The sequence below is a fragment of the Perca flavescens genome, chromosome 1 (genome assembly GCF_004354835.1).
Source record: "Perca flavescens isolate YP-PL-M2 chromosome 1, PFLA_1.0, whole genome shotgun sequence".
NCBI lineage: Eukaryota > Metazoa > Chordata > Actinopteri > Perciformes > Percidae > Perca > Perca flavescens.
The window spans coordinates 7,833,328-7,855,239 of record NC_041331.1 but is presented as its reverse complement, the minus strand read 5'-3'; the positions used below and the strand labels follow the sequence as shown (position 1 = coordinate 7,855,239).

The 21,912-nt window shown below is 41.0% G+C and overlaps 1 protein-coding gene across 1 annotated transcript in view; it reads right to left on the bottom strand.

Annotated features, from left to right (window-relative positions):
* Positions 1-21,912, bottom strand: part of tmc3 (transmembrane channel like 3) — a 72,031-nt gene that overhangs the window by 43,810 nt on the left and 6,309 nt on the right. Inside the window, exons 2-5 of the mRNA XM_028576936.1 lie at positions 10,580-10,726; positions 4,219-4,294; positions 1,898-1,979; positions 148-254 (exon numbers count right to left, since the gene is read on the bottom strand). Of these exons, the coding sequence (XP_028432737.1) occupies positions 148-254; positions 1,898-1,979; positions 4,219-4,294; positions 10,580-10,726 (412 nt within the window). The remainder of the gene's footprint in view (positions 1-147; positions 255-1,897; positions 1,980-4,218; positions 4,295-10,579; positions 10,727-21,912) is intronic.

Genomic DNA, 21,912 nt, shown 5'->3' with positions numbered 1-21,912 from the left:
TGGCAAATGTCCCATCCACTAACATGGAGGGGGTGGGGTTTATGACCTATACTGCAGCCTGCCACTAGGGGGCGATGCAGATGTTTTGGCTTCACTTACAGTCTGTGCATCAACCTCGGTAGTATACAGTGCCAGAGACTTGCTGACCTCTGGTAGGACAATGAAGGCTCCAGTCATGATGGTGAGGACGATGTTGATCCCGAACAACCAGCGCAGGAAGATGAAGTAGGAGGCCACGCCCGACCCAAAGTGACCTCGACAAGAAAGAAGAAACATCTGGGTGAGACTGGCTCACATGTTGCATAGACTTCACACACAAGAAGTGATGTAGTGGTACACAACCAGTAATACCAACTATCAATTATATTTTCAAAAAAGCCCTGAAAAAGTCAGGCCGGCCTCATATGACTTAGACCATATAGTATGACATTACTGATGGATAACTGTCTGATTGGGTCAAGGTAAGTCAAATTAAATTTAGTCAACTGCCACTACATCCCTGGATATGACAGTACTTTACAGATATTAAATAGGGGTATGATGAGACACTCAGCTCAGGAGACGAGACGAGACGAGACGAGAAGAGACGAAACGAAACAAGACGAGATTGGGTTCACAAGAACGGGACAAGATTTTAACACTATTTGAAAGAAAACTTAATTGAAGAAATATGACTGGAAAAATAGTCTTTTATTCAATCGAAAGTCACAAAATGAAAAATGAGCACTGTAAAAGGTTTTTCCACAAACTCAAATGGCTTCTCACCTGTATAACTAACCTCTTCAGACCCAATAACTGCGGCATCCCTCTCTCCTCACAAACCCGTCCCTACAACCTATTAATCAAAATATTATTCATTTCTTACACTGCACTGTAACTTTTATTGTTTCATTTTCTTGACCGTTTTTAACTGTTCTTTATTGTTTTAGGTAAAGCACTTTAAATTGCCTTGTTGCTAAAAGGTGCTATAGAAATAAAGTTCCCTTGGCTTGCCTGTACAACCTCAACCTGTCAGTCAGTCACCAGGGCAAGAGAGAACACTTGTCTGTCTCGGAAGTAAACATTATCTGCACCGCAATCTTGCTATTATATTTTATTGCAGCAAATCGTGTCTGCGTGAAGTTTTGCCACTTTACCGGCATTGCTGTGATTCACTGTGACTTTAAGAAACTGTAGAGGCAAAGTAACTTTCGCTCTGTCTGTCTGTCTGTGTGTGTGTGTGTGTGTGTGTGTGTGTGTGTGTTCTCGTTTAACTACATTCGTGGGGTCCAAAATCCGGGAGTCCAGTACACTTGTGGGGTCCGGACAGCTTTGTGGGGCCAAAATGCTGGAGCCCACAACATTAAAGGGCTGTTCGAGGGTTAAGACTTGGTTGTAGGATTAGGGATAGAATTAGGTTATGGTTAGGGTGAGGGTAAGGGTTAAGGTTAGGCATTTAGTTGTGATGGTTAAGGTTAGGGTAAGGGGCTAGGGAATGCATTATGTCAATGATGGGTCCCCACAAAGATAGTGAGACGCACTATGTGTGTGTGTGTGTGTGTGTGTGTGTGTGTGTGTGTGTGTGTGTGTGTGTGTGTGTGTGTCGGAGCTGAGCCCCGCTTTCTGTGAAAGATGCAGAGAGGACAGAGAAGCTTGCGCTTACGCGCTCTCAATTTGGCACCGATGAACTTGTCCTCGGTAGTACCGACGTAATTCTGCACTTTTGTAGGCCTACTGATATCGTGCCCCAACTTTTAACCTCGAAGACAAATATCATCACGTTGTAATCTCGCGGAATCTCGTGGGACGAGATCTCGTCACACCTCTAATGTTAAACACAAGAAATTATGTTTTGCATTTCTTTTTGGGCATTTTGGACATTATCCAGTGATAGAATTACTTGAAACAGACAACTCACTTTCAATTTTCTTGATCCTCACTTCCCAGGGAATGAACAGAACCACAATGTTGTAAAGCACGCGTGAAAGTTTCTTCAGCAGCTGCAGGAGGAGAAACCGGACTGAGAAACTTCTGTAACGTCTCACTGACACACAGCTCACACAATGGGAATGTTGACAGGGAATATATTTGACCATCAAGCAATGGTTCCAGATAAACGTCACCTCTTTTTTATAACAATAGAAATCTGTAATGTCATATCCTTCCAGTGTTGCTGGAATCATTGTCATTACAGTGTATGGTTCCATTCGTACTGGTAAGGTGCACAAATGAAAAGCAGACTGCTGTTAATATCTGATTAGTTTGGATGGCAGAAAACGGTTTATAATTATTATTATTTTACATTTCATTTACAGAGTGCTTTTCATTAAATGCAGTTTCCACTTTATGGACAAACGATGATTAAAAACCTAGAAAATTTAAATAGATTACAAAGTTTATGTTATATTACATTGCTGAAAATGTGTCCCATGTAGTTTGCATTATGCAGAATGTCATGTTGTAGCACATGTCTATGTAGACCACATAAGAGCTGAAACAATGTGACTCTGTGAAGCTCTTCACGTCTTATGATGTGATAACAAATAAAATCAGAACTGAGAAGATGATGATTATTAATCAAGAGCATGTCAGCTGGACCAATAATTCTGATTTTCAATTAACTGGGAGCCAAAATGCAGAATTAATAACTCGTCATCAGACTGCCCACTAAAAGTCAATTTATTCTAATGGGGCCTGAGCAGCCTGAACATTTTAATTAAACTGAGCTATAACAACAGGCCATAAATTCACTCATGCTGCTGTGCTACAGCTGCACAGCTCTTTCTCTCTGCTTGTCGGTCTTCCTCTCTCTATACGAGTGCGTGATGATGATAGATGGAGTACATATAGCTATATACAGCATGTTCTGCTCACAGGAGGAGAACAGCTTTTTTTTTAAAAATCAGAACTCAGCAGCCTGCACAAAAGAAATCCAACATGTTTTATCATTCTGGCTCTCACGGTCAAGTTACTGCAGTGCAGTGAAATAACACAAAGAAGCTCCTCTCAGCATTCAGTCAGACAGAATAAGTGGAGTTGTGGCTGTAAAGTGTCCAGCACATATTTCACTGAAGCTGCAGATACTAACTGGAGGAAAGAGGATGTCGAGTCAGCCACAGCACAGCCATCTTTGTTGTTAATATGACATATTTGCAGCACCATAGTTACGACCATTTGTATTTTGTGCGTGTTGTGGACCAAAATCGGTTCTCTTCTGATCCACCTTTGCAACGTCGTAAATAAATTCATATGTCCTTGTATTGCACGCAACCAGTCCTCCAAACTGTACGAGGATATTGGTCGTTTGTTCCTACAAAGTCATGGCCCGCGGGCCAAATCCGGCCCCTCGCAGACTTTGATAAGGCCTGCATATCAATTTAGGTTCCCAATACATTTTGTCCCACCTAGTTTTTGTTGCTTTTTTTGAAGTTTTTGTCATCTTTGTCTATGCTATTTTCAACTTTTTTGTAAATTTGTACGCATTTTTGGCGCATTTTTTGGGGATGTTTTTGCCACTTTTTCTACTTTGTTACATTTAGGCACCAAAACTACTACGTACTACATGATATTCTGTAAAGTAGAGAAAGAAAAAGTGGTTTGGGTTAATATCAGAGGTTACTTCACTTCCTGTGTAAAAGTTAGGTGTGTAGTTTAAACCTTCCAAAATCCCAACTGGCCTCCTTATGAGGAACTTGTCGCTCTTATACTTTGTCACATTACTTTCGGCGTTGCTCCTGTCAAAATTACTACAAGGCACCGCCGCTATAAACATAAACATTTGTTCGGAATTGCTGCTTGAACACCTTATGAGACCTATGGGAGCGTCTCATTCCATGATCTGTCTCTGTGGCTGCTTGAAACAAAGATCGGTTCATATTATGTTGTGTCTTGCCCTTGATGGGTCCCATCTACCTTGCTCAATGGATCTACAAAAAAAACCTGAGGGTACAAGAAATGTTCTAAACCAGAAGGAATGAAAGAGCTATTTTGGAGACATCCTGTGATTTGCTAATATTCTTAATTTATCATTAATGATTAAAATCACTTTGGTTCTTTAGTTTCTACATATATGAAGCACCTAAAAAGGTTAACATGGGCAACATTTTACATAAGTGAAAATTCTAATAGATGACTACAAACTGTTTTTCATTTTCACAAAGTTGCATTCTAAACTGGGATCAGATCAGTGTTACTACATGTTGAAGTGTAAATGACAGTGAATGGTTGGTGTGTACATACATCAGCTCCTGCGGTCTGGTAACCTCTGGTTCTGGTGAGTCGGCCCTCATACCGCAGAACAATCTCTCTGGCCTGCCTGCGACACAAAGACACACAGATGGAGGCTCAATGAATACACTTACGTTACATCCACACTACTACGTTTTCATTTGTAAGCGGCGTTTTGGGACAAAAATTATCTCCATCCACACAGTGGACACAGAGTTTTATCTCGAGTAGCAGAACTAATCTCGGTTAGACGGTTCATTTACGGGATAGTTAAACCGCAGGAAGTTCCACTGGATGTCCCTTTCCGCTTTCTTTGAGTTGTCTTTAAACTCTGTTCCCATCGAGCAAAATTAATTGGAACCTCTGAGCAACGTTACAGGCTAAAAATGAGAAGTTTTAAGGAAAATTTGGTCATGCAGCAAGGCAGGCCTGCTTGGTTCTTTCAGGGAATTATTGTAAAGATTTACAAAGAATATGTTTACACCATTTACTCTCTAACTGAGACGTTTTGGGACCGATTGGTGGGATTGCTGCAGACGAAGTACACACGGTGATACACTGGTAAGAGCTAATGAGGTTTGACCATGTATCTAGCTAATCTAAATAGCTCACGTTATTGTATTGTGGAAATAGTTAATTTAATTCTTTCTTTTGCGGGGTGCAAATGTTCCACCAAAACAAGTTCCTTCCTTAGACTATTTTGAAGAGCAACACTTTCCTTCCTCCACAGCGCTGTGGAGACTGAGACTAGCCTAAACCTGACATCTGGATATTTAACTTGGTAACAAAATGCTTGCTGCAAACATAACGTTGGGCTTAACTTTGTTAGCTTTGTGTCAGGATCCCATTGTCTTACCAAATCCCTTTTGCTGATTCCTAACGTCTGTATGTATGTATCTTTTGGTTTGACAGCTTATGAAAAATGTTGTTAGTGCATCACACTTCACAGCAACTTTTAGGCATTTTCTCGTTTGCTAGCAGACGGAAATGATGAGTAGGGAACTTGACGCAATAAAAGTCAATGGAGAGCAGAAAGTTGTTTTCCCATCCGGTGGGGGCGGAACTTAAATGCACTCTGTTTATGTATTTAAATGGTACAGGTGTAACTGATGTACATTCAGTTACATGTTACATTGTCCTCCTCTTGTAGATAGACGGTAGCTGTTGCAGTTGAGGAGCAACACGGTCTCACGGCAGTTCGTGAAATTAGAACACGTTATTTTTAATCTATTGATTCGTGTACAACAACACGTTAATCTCGTTTTTCGTGGTGGCAGGCACGAAATGCTCTATACGGAGATTAACTGGGAAAGCAAACGTCACACGGTGGGACACGGCCGCGGGGGAGGACGCCTCACATGGCGGGATACGGACGCGGGGGAGGACGCCTCACACGCTGGGACACAGCCGCCTCACACGCCGGGACACAGCCGCGGGGGACGCGCGACAATAACGGGATGGCGGAGGTTGGGTTTAGGAAAAAAACAACGGGGAAAGGATGCCTCACACGCCGGGAGACAGCCGCAGGGAACGCGCGACAATAACGGGACGGTTAACGGGGAAACAGCACGCCACACAGAGAAACAAAACGCCACACAGGGAAACAAAACGCCACATGCGGGACCCCCCCATTTTCGTGCTGGCCACCACAAAAAAAATGAGAAAAACATCCCCATGAACACGAATCAATAGATTAAATAACGTGACCATTTCACGAACTGCCATGAGACTGGGTTGTGAGGATGTAGAGGACTGGATACATTTATTCCAGTAGTAATATTCCTATGAGGCTATTTTCCAATATTTGTTCTGTGGTTTAAAGCAAATCGGTTACTGATTTGTGTTTTCTAAAGTGAGTACTCTTTAATACCTTACGCCAAATATATGGCCTTAACATTTTTTAATCACAGTGCAAACCGTACTAAAACCCAGGTCATTCTTAAACCATTCACAACAGACTGGTGCCATTAAAATAAACTGTCTAAAGTGATTCTGTAGCTTTACAGTCCATAAGATCGTGAAACCTGCTCATCCTGTCACAGCCCTGCATGGGGACTATTCATCAGAGGGCTATGAGCCATGTCTTAATCAATGAGGAAACGCAACATGCACTTTACACACTCCAATGGAAAGCAACTGTAGTTTCACAATTGTGGAATACATATGGTTTCATTTTGTGATTTAATATTTTTATTATATTCCATTTTGTTAGGGTGAGGGATGATGGTAGAGTCAAAATTCAAAGTAACTCAAAGTAAAATTTGTCGGAAAATCTAGGTTAAAAAAAAAATAATCTAAATTTATGATGTGAAAAAAGAGTGTTATTGCAGCGGGAGTAATCGCAGACATTCAGCCTGAGATTAAAGAGGGTGTAAAAACGCAGACTTGCATCCCATCCCTGATGATGGTAATAAAACCTCTGCGGTAATAACAAACTGCCCATATAAAACCTGTTATCCATGGCACATACTCAGCACATCTTAGAAGCTCTATCTACTCTAGTTTTCACTGGCTCAGCCTGTTCTCCATCTACAGCTCTAATGACAATGTCAAATGTTAGAACACAGCCTTCACAGTTTTGGTCTGAACACAACAAGGATCAGCTTCTTTAGAAAGGTGGACATTCACAAGGTTCGTGTAGCATTTGGACACTAATTCCACTTATTTTGAACCATTTTCCACAGAGGCTAACAGTAGCAAATGGTCATGTACTGCAAAGTATATTTTAAAAAATAATTATGAAAATTTAGTTCAGTTCAAATCCTGCTGTACATTTACAAAACCCATCTCATACAAATGTCTCATAATAATAACCATGTATGTATATTTTTACGTCTTCTGCCTAATCTACAGTAAGTAGCTAAATAGAAAGAACTGAATATGTACACAACCAATTCTCCAATGGACCTCTGAGTTGTAAACAGAGTTTGTATGCAGCTGCAGGACTCCATAACCAACCCTGTCTCCTCAAAATGACATTCCTGTACTATTAATCTGCAACATTTTACTTATTTTTAGATTTAAAAACAATTAATGAATGTATCTGCAAAACATTCACTGACAGCATGTTGAATTTGCTTTCTTGCAAGGTAATGCTTCATATTAAGGTCCTTGCAATAAGTTTTACTTGATACGTAATAAGGGCCCTTATAAGAAGGTTATTAACATTATGTGGTAATATAAAAACACAGCACTTTCAAGTCTGGGAGCGGAGTTCTTGTCCAGGCAAAAACAAGACTTTCACCCAGGAAACAGGTGTTCGTGTCCTGGGAGTACTATTTAAGGGGACCTATGTTTTAATCCAAACCAAAAACTTTTTTCTAATCTTAACTAGTCGTTTTGGTGTAATGTCACTGTCGTCTTCACAGGACAGTCACCTTTTGTTGTCTAAACTGTAACCTAATGGTGACCGGTACACGGCTCACAGTCACCTTTTCTTGGCTAAATGTAACTGTAAAGGTTGCTAAACTTACTGGTCGCCACGTGCCTGGCCAGCTGTCATCGTAAGTTCATACGATATCCTACGAACCCGTTCATTAGAATGCTTTGCTTATTTACAGATAATTATGTTTCTTGAAGCAATCTGATCTAAAGCAAGAACAATGTAAGTAATTTATTATGCACCTTTTAATAGTAAACTATGCTTTTTGCAGCCACCAGAGATTTTAAGTTACAATTAAGTTTAGCTCTATTTGTGTTGATGTGATGTTTTACTGTTTATAACGGTTTCAGAATATCTTTTACAATATATAATTTACCTCATTATTTTAAGATACCGTTTTACAATTAGTTGTAAATTGATGTTTTATAGATTATTCTCTTTGTGGTCGCACATGTAGTGCTCAGTCCAGAAGAGGGAGCTGCAAAAAGCATAGTTAATGATGGTATTATTAAAGGAACACGCCGACTTATTGGGAATTTAGCTTATTCACCGTAACCCCCAGAGTTAGACAAGTCGATTCATACCCTTCTCATCTCCGTGCGTGCTGTAATGCTGTCTGACGGCTCCAGCGGCATCAGGCCAGCACAGACCAGGCAGGTAATGGTTCCAGCAATCCTACTGCTCCGAATAAGTGACAAAATAACGCCAACATGTTCCTATTTGCATGTTGTGATTTATAGAGTCACAGCGTGTACAAAAAACAACGTAACATGAGACACAGCCGTCTTCTAACTGTAAACTAACCGGGAACTATATTCTCAGGCGGAAGAATATAGTGATATGCTCGCAGCAAGCCTGTCTGAGAATATAGTTCCCAGTTTGTTTACTGTTAGAAGATGGCTGTGTCTCATGTTACGTTGTTTTTTTGTACATGCTGTGACTATACAAATCACAACATGTAAATAGGAACATGTTGGTGTTATTTTGTCACTTTTGTCACAATTCGGAGCAGTAGGCTAGTTGGAACCAGTTACCTGCAGGATCTGTGCTGGGCTAAGCTAATGCTGGAACCGTCAGACAGCGTTACAGCACGCATGGAGATGAGAAGGGTATGTATCGAATTGTCTTACTCTGGGGGTTACGGTGAATAAGCTAAATTCCCAATAAGTCGGCGTGTTCCTTTAACACTTAGGCTAGATAGACATATGATCATATAATTTTGTTAATACACATCTTACAAGGCCTTATAAGGCTCTTATTAAAGGGGTAATATGTAATACTGACAGCTAGTGTTTAAAATAGTTACTGCGATACAAATTCAAAATACTGGCGAGTCGTCTCCCGCCACCTCCTCCCCAGTCCACGGAGGTTGCCAGGCTGAGACATCCATAGTCTCGCTTTGCCAGACCCTCCTCTAAAGCGCGCTGAAGGAGCATCCACAACAAAGACGCTTCCCTCACATAGCCAGATATTACTTCACAGCACAGCGGAGTAGCTAACGTTAAATGCTGGCTATAGTGACAGTCATAGAAGCATGTGCTCACGCAGAGCTCTGTACCCAACTGACAGACACACTTTTTCGGCTTAGAATTACGGTAGGAACCACTAAAAATAACACTACCTTGCCGTCCTCTCCACCCGACTGAACACACTTTATTGGCTTAGAATTACGGCAACAATCGCTAAACGCACTGCAACTCACAGTCCTCTCGTCTCAATTTACAGCCCCTCCTCTCTTGGCTTAAAATGACTCACTGTTGTCGGCTACGGCCGCTGTTAGACTTGCTGTTGATAACGCCTGCTAGTTGCTCTTTGTGTTTTTGGCCTGTTCTTATTGTTCTTTTTGTGCTACAGTATATCGGAACCTGACTCCTGCCTCCACTTCACTCCTGCCCCCCACCAATCCTGCTTGCCATACTGGACCTCTCAACGGACTCAACACCACCACTTGGACCACACGGTATTATTCCTGCTCAGAACCCTGGACCTGTACACCTCTGTGGACCTGGACTTGTCATCCCCTTTTTGTAAAACCTGGAACCTTGAACTTGGAATAAATCTGTTAACCCTTCTCCGGCTCTGAGTTGTGTCTGCAATTGGGTTCTATTCTGTCAAAAACATAACAGAAATACAGTCACAAAAGTACTTGCAAAGTAAATAAATGTATTCAAATTGAATAAAAGCAACACGGAGTAATACAAATTTGTACATATACAGCTAATTATATTTGGACTATATTGAAAGAAAGAACTACAACACCGAAGAAAAAATATAAATAAAGTATTTCAATGAGCATTAGAGGTAGAGCATTAGAAGTATATGGACGTAGGAAAAATTAGACCTGTTTGAAATTATTTAAGACCTAAAACACAATACTTTTGGAAAATCTAGACTTTTTAAGACCATGCGGAAACCCTGTATTAAATGTTGGGCAAAGATATTTATTTAAAAAGTCAAAAGTGACGTTTAGTGACAATACTTTTTTTAATTTTTTAATTTTTTAGTAGTAAAGCATAGATTTCAGGAGACAGGGTTGCTGTAAGCGATGCTCATTTAGCACAAGAGGTAAAATAATAAGAAAGAGATTTAGGTAAATCAGTAGCAGTTTGTATGACTCAAATTCATGTGTTCAAATAGCATAGTCTTTGTTGTCTACAGTTACACAGCAGGATACATTCATCATGTATACCTTTTTTCAGTTTTGGTGGGTAAGCTGCAGAGGCACACTCACATTAAATTCAATGACATTTATTTCCAGAGCCCTTTCATTAGTAAAAATATCCTTAGAGAGAGAGAGAGAGAGAGAGAGAGAGAGAGAGAGAGAGAGAGAGAGAGGTGGTGAGTGAGTGAGTGAGTGAGTGAGTGTGTGTGTGTGTGTGTGTGTGTGTGTGTGTGTGTGTGTGTGTGTGTGTGTGTTTAAGAGCAGAAGAGAAGGGAAAGAGTAAACAATCACTCCACAAATACAGGGGGAACAATCACACTTTGGGGTACTTTAGGACTTTGAGCTTGCGTCTCATTGGCCAGGGTCTGGTCCGAATGTTGGCAATGATCTCCTTCTGGTACTGAATGTTCTGGAACATCTCCTCTGGGTCGTTGCTGTCCACCCGCTCATCCTGTTTATCTTCATCATCTGAGGAGCTGCAGGAGGAGACACAGCGGCACAGTAAAAAAAGGGCTTGGTCTGTCCACATCGTAAAGAAGAGGAAAAACAATCAAGTACGTCATGTTAGGGTCTGTATGAAAATGTTTTGGCCGTGGAGGGCTGACCTTTATGTTTCACTTTCATTTCACCAAAATTAAACCAAATAAAACATGATCAAGCTACCATCATTACTGAGTTTTGCCCAAGGTTATTTTGGTTTTGCATTTTTCATTAGTTTTTTTTTTTATTTCGTTTTGACTTTTTTTGACGTTTAGTTTTTGTTTTTTGAATAAAGTTAGTTTTAGTCTTTTTTATTAATATGGGTTATTTGTCAGGGGCAAGATTCAAAAAGGTCAGAAAAAGTATTGTGTAATAATAATTCAACAAAAACATCACAATTTTATAAATTGGTATTCACAATGTATTCAAAAATAACACCAGTACATAAAATGTACATATGATGAGCACAAATATGTAAACAGTCTACACAAGATGCCGCAGTAAGTGCAAAATGTGTAAGTGACGTGTGCCAGGAAAAAACCTAAATATCCAATAGACTTAAGAAGACATACATGAACAGGTGTTTTGAACTTTGGTTCGAGTAAAGTGGCGAACCTTTTGAAGTCAATCGACTCACACAGTTGTGTAGACATCTCGGTATCAATACACATATTAACCACGCTTCCTCCCGCTTTTGGTGTTCCTGCGTATTGACTTACCAGCAGCTATCGGGTTGCGGGTGAAAGCCCGCCTGTAGTGTTCTCTGTCCTAAGGTTGTCTCCGTCATGCTGCCTGGCCCTGTACCCACACATCCATGCCCTGTACTGGCCCTGGGTTAGCTTCTGTTTCGGGGAAAGGGGACTTTTTGTTCTCCTTTACCTTGTTAAGGTAAGCTAGGTTAGCCTCCTTGTGCGCGCTTTTCAAATGTACTTTCAAATTTGTGGGATTTTTCCCTTTAATAAATTGTCCACATATTTTATCACCTTCCACTGCAAGGCACTTGCTTTTATCTGACTTTTATCAAATACAACTCTGCTGCTTTCTCCCGACTTTTGGTACCGCCATGAATTCAAGTTCAATTTGACATGGAATGTCGGAATTTCTGGGTTCCCAGTCGGAAACTATATATGTCTATGGCATAGACTGTATAAACAGGTCTACGGTCTGAAATGTCAACTCTGAAAGATGTAATGTGTGTGAAAGATGTATTTGCTTTATAAAAGACATTGACAAAGATGAAAACTAAGGACATTTACTCAATTTATTTTACATGACAGTTTTAGTTAGTTATCGTTTTTTTGAAATGCCTCGTTTTTATTTTTATTTCAGTTAACGACAATGTTTTTTACCACCTAGTTTTCGTTATTTCGTTCGTTTTCGTTAACAATTATAACCTTGGTTGTGTCCTACTGAGATGATGTTATAGCCTGTGATGTTTGAGGTCAGATGTCTGCCTGTCCGAGCTAAACAGCTCCTGTAGTCAGGTGTGCTTTGCAATCTGCGATGCGGCAGGGCAGCAAACTGTAACAGATTGCAATGTTTCTCTCACAGAAATAGACTGCGGTCAAGCTCGCTGTCACTCGCATTTCCGTGGTCAAACCAGCCGGCGCTAAAGTTGGAGACAGACACGGGCACAGCAGAGCGAAGTCTTGGTGAGCGGAGCAGACGTGCTGTAGAAACAATGTCTGAAATGAATTAAAATGGTTCGACCACGGAGATGCAAGAAATATGCACTAATCCAGAACACAGGACCTTCTTCCTGTGTTTACTTTCTTGCTCCTGCCCAAGACGAAACCGAACCAAGGAGAAAACGCTCCCAGTTTACAAACTGTAGATCTTCGGCTGGCAGGTTCATCCCCCCTTCCCCCTCCCCCCATCGCCGAGGTAACCCAGTAATGCAAAGCAAGTAGCACTGATAGCTGTCTGTGCACGTTGCAGTCTTGGAGCGTCTTCCCTCCGGATCGACTCAAACTCTGCTTGAACGGTATGTGGGCTAAATGAGGTAGGAGTTACCTTTTAGGTTTATTTGGTGTTAATTTCTGTTTTGTGTAAACACTAGGGATTGGACTGAAGCTGCCGGAGACTCTTGTTAGCCGCCGAGCAACTCAATCACCAGCTGTCTGTTTTGCCTACGCACAACTGAACACAGACTCTACTATTTGAACTGCGGTCTGCCTTTGCGGTGCACGATCCAAACATTTGCTGCCGCAGCTGTGGAGGCTTGCTGCATTGCCACTGAGCAACTACTGTCCGGCCACTGGTGTGTGGGCCCCAGTTTTAAGTGTATGAATGTAGCGGAAGGGTTAGCCCCCTACAGGAATAGAGTGGATTAAGTTGTTTATTTCTCTTTTTGTTTTGTTTTCAGTTTAGCTAAAAGTTACGTTTGTTGGTTTTCTTTTCTACTATTGAGTTTATTTTTCCATTAGTAACTTTTGAGTTTCTTTTGTTTTGTTCCATTGTTTTGTCCTAATTATGATAATTAGTATTATTGCTATTGTTTTGAGTGTGTTTTATTATTTTGAACTGATATCTTGTGTTAAGTTTCTTTCAGTTCAAAATTCCCAGGGTGGCATTGTCGGTGTTTGGTTTTGTCAGCTCTCATTTCGCCACACACACATAACGTACAGTACAGGCCAAAAGTTTGGACACACCTTCTCATTCAATGCGTTTTCTTTATTTTCATGACTATTTACATTGTAGATTCTCACTGAAGGCATCAAAACTATGAATGAACACATATGGAATTATGTAGTTAACAAAATAGAGTGAAATAACTGAAAAAATGTATTATATTTTAGATTCCTCAAAGTAGCCACCCTTTGCTTTTTTGATAGCGCTGCAAACCCTTGGTGTTCTCTCAATGAGCTTCATGAGGTAGTCACCTGAAATGGTTTTCACTTCACAGGTGTGCCTTGTCAGGGTTAATTAGTGGATTTTTTTTCCCTTATTAATGGGGTTGGGACCATCAGTTGTGTTGTGCAGATGTCAGGTTGATACACAGCCGACAGCCCTATTGGACAACTGTTAGAATTCATATTATGGCAAGAACCAATCAGCTAAGTAAAGAGAAATGAGTGGCCATCATTACTTTAACAAATGGTCAGTCAGTCCGGAAAATTGCGAAAACTTTGAATGTGTCCCCAAGTGCTGTTGCAAAAACCATCAAGCGCTACAACGAAACTGGCTCACATGAGGACCGCCCCAGGAAAGGAAGGCCAAGAGTCACCTCTGCTGCTGAGGATAAGTTCATCCGAGTCACCAGCCTCAGAAATCGCAAGTTAACAGCAGCTCAGATTAGAGACCAGATGAATGCCACACAGAGTTCTAGCAGCAGACACATCTCTAGAACAACTGTTAAGAGGAGACTGCGCTAATCAGGCCTTCATGGTCAAATAGCTGCTAGAAAACTACTGCTAAGGAGAGGCAACAAGCGGAAGAGATTTGTTTGGGCCAAGAAACACAAGGAATGGACATTAGACCAGTGGAAATCTGTGCTTTGGTCTGATGAGTCCAAATTTGAGATCTTTGGTTCCAACCGCTGTGTCTTTGTGCGACGCAGAAAAGGTGAACGGATGGATTCTACATGCCTGGTTCCCACCGTGAAGCATGTATGAGGAGGTGTGATGGTGTGGGGATGCTTTGCTGGTGACACTGTTGAGGATTTATTCAAAATTGAAGGCATACTGAACCAGCATGGCTACCACAGCATCCTGCAGCGACATGCCATCCCACCCGGTTTGCGTTTAGTTGGACCATCATTTATTTTTCAACAGCACAATGACCCCAAACACACCTCCAGGCTGTGTAAAGGCTATTTGACCAAGAAGGAGAGTGATGGAGTGCTGCGCCAGATGACCTGGCCTCCACAGTCACCGGACCTGAACCCAATCAAGATGGTTTGGGGTGAGCTGGACCGCAGAGTAAAGGCAAATGGGGCCAACAAGTGCTAAGCATGTCTGGGAACTCCTTCAAGACTGTTGGAAAACCATTTCAGGTGACTACCTCTTGAAGCTCATCAAGAGAATGCCAAGAGTGTGCAAAGCAGTAATCAGAACAAAGGGTGGCTACTTTGAAGGAACTAGAATATAAGACATGTAAGACACTTTTTTGTTAAGTACATAATTCCAAGTGTTCATTTGTAGTTTTGATGCATTCAGTGAGAATCTACAATGTAAATGGTCATGAAAATAAAGGAAACTCATTGAATGAGAAGATGTGTCCAAACTTTTGGCCTGTACTGAATGCGGAATGGATGTTCCAAAAATACGCTTCCACTACAGTATAATCAATGAAACTGGCTACACCAGGCATAGAGCAGTGCGTGGTGGTGCGTATGCGCTGCAGTGATCCGCTCTACAAGCGTAAAAATAGGACCGTCTTCCATTTCAACATGGCATCATCACTTTGCGTAAATATACACGCCACTTTCATAAAGCCAAATGGCGTGTTATTGTACGCATTTTCAGCTATCCACATGTATGCCTATGCTGTATACAGCTGATGTAAACATACCCACCACGTGGCCTCGCCACGTTGCGTGTTATCGCGAGAACGCAACGTACTATCGCAAGAACAACGTCACACGCCTGTTAAAAAAAAAAAAAATGGTTGGGTTTAGGAAAAGAACACAGGGAAAGGCTTTTAGTAACAAAACAGTGACAAAAACATGGAAAATAACGACAAAAACACGCTTAGGAAAACAATAAATGGTTGGGTTTAGGAAAGAAACGTTGGGTAAGGCTTCCCGGGTGAAAGTCCTGTGTTTTGCCCATCCGCCACCCCAACCTACCTCCTATACTCAATCCCCCGTTTCTTTATACTACTCGCTACGGCGGAAATTGACTTGCAATGTAGGTCAATAGCGGCCGGTTTGCATTGATATACACGCAAAAATGCGATTATGCGTCTTGATAACACGCAAAAACGGAATACAAATTGGCGTGTCATACATACGCCAATTCCTGAGATCAGTCTGTCCATTTATATATTTTATGCAAGGTGTGTGCAGCCTTTTTACACAGAAATGGATCATAAAGTGTCTTTATTTCTTTTAAATTAAAACTACAGATATACAGGAAATTACTTAAAGACTGTTTCTGTTTTTATTTGTTTCCTGTCACCTGACAGTAGATTGACGTTTCACAACACTGTGCTAGCTCCAAAAACTGAAGAAACAACAACAATCTCGAAGGAAAAACCTGTCGTCTCGCCTGTGATTCACACAATCCTACGCCGTGTGTGCGCTGATGGAAAGCCAAACAGTTCAAATACACGTGATTTCTCAACATGTAAACAACACGTAAACAACACGTAAACATGTTGATTTTTCACACATAGACAACACGTTAACAACACGTTGACAACGCGTAAGCAACGCATAGTTTACGCATTAATTTCACGTGATTTTGAGCCATTTGGCTACTTCTCCAGTTTGAATGGGTGAGTGTCCTAAGTTCCCATTGGCTGCTGAGCAGTAGGGTTAAACCATTTCTGTAAGCCTGGGGGGGTCGCCTACCACTATTTAACATGCAAATGATCCTCTCATTTCCTCCATTTTCTTTTCTTGTCATTTCTTCTTTTTTGTGTAGCTTACATTTTTTTTTATTCATTTAAATTCAATAAATGTATTATTAATTTATAAATTATTTTCATCAAGATAACATTACCACCTTTTGCTCCACTGCTGCCTTTTTGGGGACGTTCTAGCTTTAACACTGAAGGATTATATTTTGTATAGAGGCCTCAAATTTATCGCTGACCTTTCTTCTCTGTTCCTCTTTTCCGTGAGAAATATTTTCTAGTTTGATAAATATTAAAAGGGAGTTGTTCTTCCTGAGTATCTGCAAAAGGACCAACTGACCTTAAGCAATTAGGCTGTTTAAAAGACTCTCGGACGACGAGGAGCAGAGAATAAAGGAACCTTGTAAAATATATTTTGCAATAACTGAGCGGTAAGATTCAGGTCATAGGGTGGCCTTGGCTCTCACCGTTCCTGGGTCTGCAGAAAATTAAGACTGCACTTGGACAGTCATAAAACATTCTTTAGCAGTATCTACATTTGATAAACAGAATATAATCATTAAAATGGCAATTCTGTCTTCTCTGGCCTGGGAACGGGAGAGCAAAGGTATTTTGGGCGACCTTGCTTTGATGATGGCATAAGGAACTAGGAGGCCTGGACAACACCCAGAAGATAACGGCACCAACGGGGATGGGCAAGAAGACGAGAAGATGCATAAAACGTGAGGTTTTGAGTTAGCGGACATCAGATTCCCGGAGGAGACCGTCTGTTCAGTAGGGTGAGAGAGATTAGTCTCGAAGGAAATCTGATCCATATGCATATGCTGTAATAACTTGCAATATTGTCACTAAAGATAATTGACCTGAATGTTATTTCTGGTCTACCATTCAACAAACTCAAACTTAAAGGTGCAATCTGAGAGGTGATCTTTTGGAGTCAGATCCACCAGGCCCGAACCGGCACCACACCACTTTAAACTTCAACACCATCCATCAAACTTTACAAACCAACAATAACCTGTCACACATACACTCACCTAAGGATTATTAGGAACACCCTACTATGACAGTGATTGACCCCCTTTCGCCTTAAGAACTGCCTTAATTCTTCCTGGCATTGATTCAACAAGGTGCTGGAAGCATTCTTTAGAAATGTTGGCCTATATTGATAGGATAGAATCTTGCAGTTGATGGAGATTTGAGGGATGCACATCCAGGGCACGAAGCTCCCGTTCCACCACATCCCAAATATGTTCTATTGGGTTGAGATCTGTTGACTGTGGGGGCCATTTTAGTACAGTGAACTCATTGTCATGTTCAAGAAAACAATTTGAAATGATTCAAGCTTTGTGACATGGTGCATTATCCTGCTGGAAGTAGCCATCAGAGGATGGGTACATGGTGGTCATAAAGGGATGGTCATGGTCAGAAACAATGCTCAGGTAGGCTGTGGCATTTAAACGATGCCCAATTGGTACTAAGGGGCCTAAAGTGTGCCAAGAAAACATCCCCCACACCATTACACCACCACCACCAGCCTGCCCAGTGGTAACAAGGCATGACTGATCCATGTTATCATTCTGTTTACGCCAAATTCTGACTATACCGTCTGAATGTTTCAACAGAAATCAAGACTCATCAGTCCAGGCAACATTTTTACAATCTTCAACTGTCCAGTTTTGGTGAGCTTGTGCAAATTGTAGCCTCATTTTCCTATTTTTAGTGGAGATGAGTGGTACCCGGTGGGGTCTTCTGCTGGTGTAGCCCATCCGCCTCAAGGTTGTTTTTGTTGTGGCTTCACAAATACCTTGCTGCATACCTTGGTTGTAACGAGTGGTTATTTGAGTAAAAGTTGATCTTCTATCAGCTGGAATCACTCGGCCCATTCTCCTCTGACCTCTAGCATCAACAAGGCATTTTCGCCCCCAGGACTGCCGCATACTGGATGTTTTTCCTTTTTCAGACCATTCTTTGTAAACCCTAGAAATGGTTGTGCGTGAAAACCCCAGTAAATGAGCAGATTGGGAAATACTCAAACCAGCACGTCTGGCAACAACAACCATGCCACGCTCAACGTTGCTTAGATCACCTTTCTTTCCCATTCTGACATTCAGTTTGGAGTTCAGGAGATTGTCTAGACCTGGACGACACGCCTAAATGCATTGAAGCAGCTGTCATGTGATTGGTTGATTAGATAATTTCATTAACGAGAAATCTTACAGGTGTTCCTAATAATCTTTAAGGTGAGTGTATATTATACGTAATAGTTATGTTGTTGTTGTAAAAGTTGATTACCGTCTACTAGGGGGATGGTTGCCTCATGCCAAAATATTTTTCTGTTGCATTGCAAGGGAGGCACAATTGAGTGTAGCATTTTTTCTTCTTTCTTGCACATATTGTACAGTAGTTCCTGATTCTGCTGAACACAACTTGTAAAAATAGCTAACGTTAGCTAGCAGTAACTAGTCTTAGAATATGATACAAATCAAGTTGGATGATGTTTGGCAAGGAAATTATTGGATATAACTGAATTTCCATTTGTAGTTGCATTCTAGCTTTTGGATTTTGGTGAGGACAACTTTTAGAATTAGGTCATGTTAGCTAATGCTAGCTATCATTAGCTAGCACTAGTCTTAGCATAAAAATCTATTTTGAACTGATGTTTGGCAAGGCTTTTTTTGGTTGTGACTGTATTTGTAATGGTGTTGTAATGTGTTTGTAGAGAGGAAAATACCAGGCGGAGAGGAAAAAAGAAAAAGAGGGTGGGACGGGATGGAAAACTGATAATGGAGGAATACATGGGCCTAAAAAAGTTTTAAATTTTATACTTGATTCTCATTTATGTGTGCGTGCGTGAAGAAAAAATACAGCACTTTTTAATGATTGCACTACTGGTTAAATTTTAAACTGCATTTTTTTGTACTGGTTGTCCTTACTTGTGCAACGACAATAAAGTTGAATCTAATCTAATCTAAAACTGATTGGACTAAATAAAAAATCTGAATGGAGGAATACATGGGCCTAAAAGCATTTTAATGTTATACTTCATTCTCATTTGTTTTCTATTGTGCTACATGATTACAGCAATGGTATAATATCAGTAATTTTCCCACAGGCTGGTGATGTTGAGCCAGATGCTGAGCTAGTTACTGTAAGGTGGAGTAGGGGCTGCAGAGGAGTCGGGCATGGCAGGAGAGGAGCTGGGGGGCACACTTACCAGCTCAGAACCAAAGAAAAAGACCAGAAAAAGATCATCAAAACCATCTATATGGAAAGAAAATATCCACAAGACGCTACATCAAAAAGGCAAAGAATACACTAATGCAAGCAATACAAAAGTTCCAGCCAAAAAAGTAAGATCACAGACAAATTGTGCCCTCTGTTGTAAATTTAAATGTGTACAGAATTTAACCACTACTGAAAGGGAACAATGGTTCTTGGACTACTACAAATTGACACAAAAGAGGAAACATGATTACATTGCAATGACAACAGAATGTGTGCGATGAAAGAAAGGCAAACATGCTGCGAATCACAAAGAAAACGCACAGTCTCATTTAAATACTACCTGAATGTTGAGGGTGAGAGGATTAGAGTGTGCAAGTCATTTTACCTGGGCACACTGGCAATAAGTCAGAAGCCAGTTTACAACACACATTTAAAAAAAAAAAAACGACTGGCATGCCAAAACCTGATTCTAGGTCTCTAAGAGGCTCTGATAGACAAAAGAGATATTCTCACACTTAAATCTATCACTTTCAATCTGACAGACCTTTATCGGAACATACCTCTGAACATTGGATAGGCAGGCAGAAATAACCAATCAATCACATTCCAATCACTGGCAGTAACAACACATCCACTTCCTGTGGTTTTTAAGTACTGAATGTACTGTGAGGAATTCCAATAGAAGCCTTACTTGCCCCTTGTACAGTATGATTGCTAGTCACTTGGAAAATGCTAAATATATTATATGTAAGCCGTTTGAGGAATTTAAGAAGGAACGTGTTTCTATTAGTGTTAAAAACATAACTGTTAAAACAAAAACATATAAATTAGTATATTCCGGCTCAAAAGCACAACCCATCGATGTTCCTTTACATTGTAGGAAGAAATCTCCAATGAAGAAGAAGAAGAAGTAGTTCAGTTTAAATACCAATGCAGCAAAAATAAATGTACTGGGTAGGAGTGCTTCCTTAGTGCGGCCTTTTAGATAATACTCCAGGGCCTCAAGATACCTCCATTATACACTCACCTAAAGGATTATTAGGAACACCATACTAATACTGTGTTTGACCCTATCCTATCAATATGGGCCAACATTTCTAAAGAATGCTTCCAGCACCTTGTTGAATCAATGACACAAAAAATTAAGGCAGTTCTGAAGGTGAAAGGGATCCCCCACACCATTACACCCCCACCACCAGCAGCCTGCCCAGTGGTAACAAGGCATGACGGATCCATGTTCTCATTCTGTTTACCCCAAATTCTGACTACCATCTGAAGGTCTCAAAAGAAATCGAGACTCATCAGACCAGGCAACATTTTTCCATTCTTCAACTGTCCAATTGTAGTGTGCTCGTGCAAATTGTAGCCCCTTTTTCCTATTTTTAGTGGAGATGAGTGGTACCCGGTGGGGTCTTCTGCTGGTGTAGCCCATCAAGGTTGTGCGTGTTGTGACTTCAAAAATGCTTTGCTGCGTACCTCGGTTGTAACGAGTGGTTATTTGAGTCAAAGTTGATCTTCTATCAGCTTGAATCACTCGGCCCATTCTCCTCTTACCTCTAGCATCAACAAGGCATTTTCGCCCCCCAGGACTGCAGCATACTGGATGTTTTTCTTTTCAGACCATTCTTTGTAAACCCTAGAAATGGTTGTGCGTGAAAATCACAGTAACTGAGCATATTGGGAAATACTCAAACCAGCCCATCTGGCACCAACAACCATGGCATGCTTAAAGTTGCTTAGATCACCTTTCTTTCCCATTTTGACATTAGGCTCGTTCGAGATGAGCCAGATCTGCGTAGAATCGATCACCGGCAATCGGCGCCCAATGCATGCCGGTTAGATTTGTGTCCGACTTGATCCCGACTTGCTCTGACGTCATGCACACGTGGGCAACGATAATCTCACAAGACCAAGGCGGCCGCAGTTCTGAGACGCAGGTAGCGCAGTTGCTTTTCACCAACTGCAAGAGCCAGGCGGACGCAGGTGGACCCAGTGCATGCTGGGAAACGTCGGCCTCTCATCTGATCGAACAGCTGATTGGTTCAGAATCGACTCAACATGATGACGTTTTATATAAACTTTTTATTGATTTTGAATCGGAGGGATTTTAACTGCGATTTGTCTGATTTAAAAGCTGATTCTGTACAGAACACATGTTGTGTGGCTGATAGTTACGTTTAGAAGTCAGAGAGACTTAATCGGTTGAGATTACAAATCATGTAAGTCTGTTGTTAATTAAAATCAGCAACAGATCACATGTAGACAATCTTGACAGCTAATCTGTCACAATAAAAACAACTGGAGACTGTGTACGTAAGCTGATATATGGGTCTGATAAAATTTTATTAAATCGGAATCGGACCACCAGTGTTTCTGTCACTTCCTGTTAAGCCTGAAGGCTGCTGGAAACGGCTGGAAACTGTCCGACTTGAGA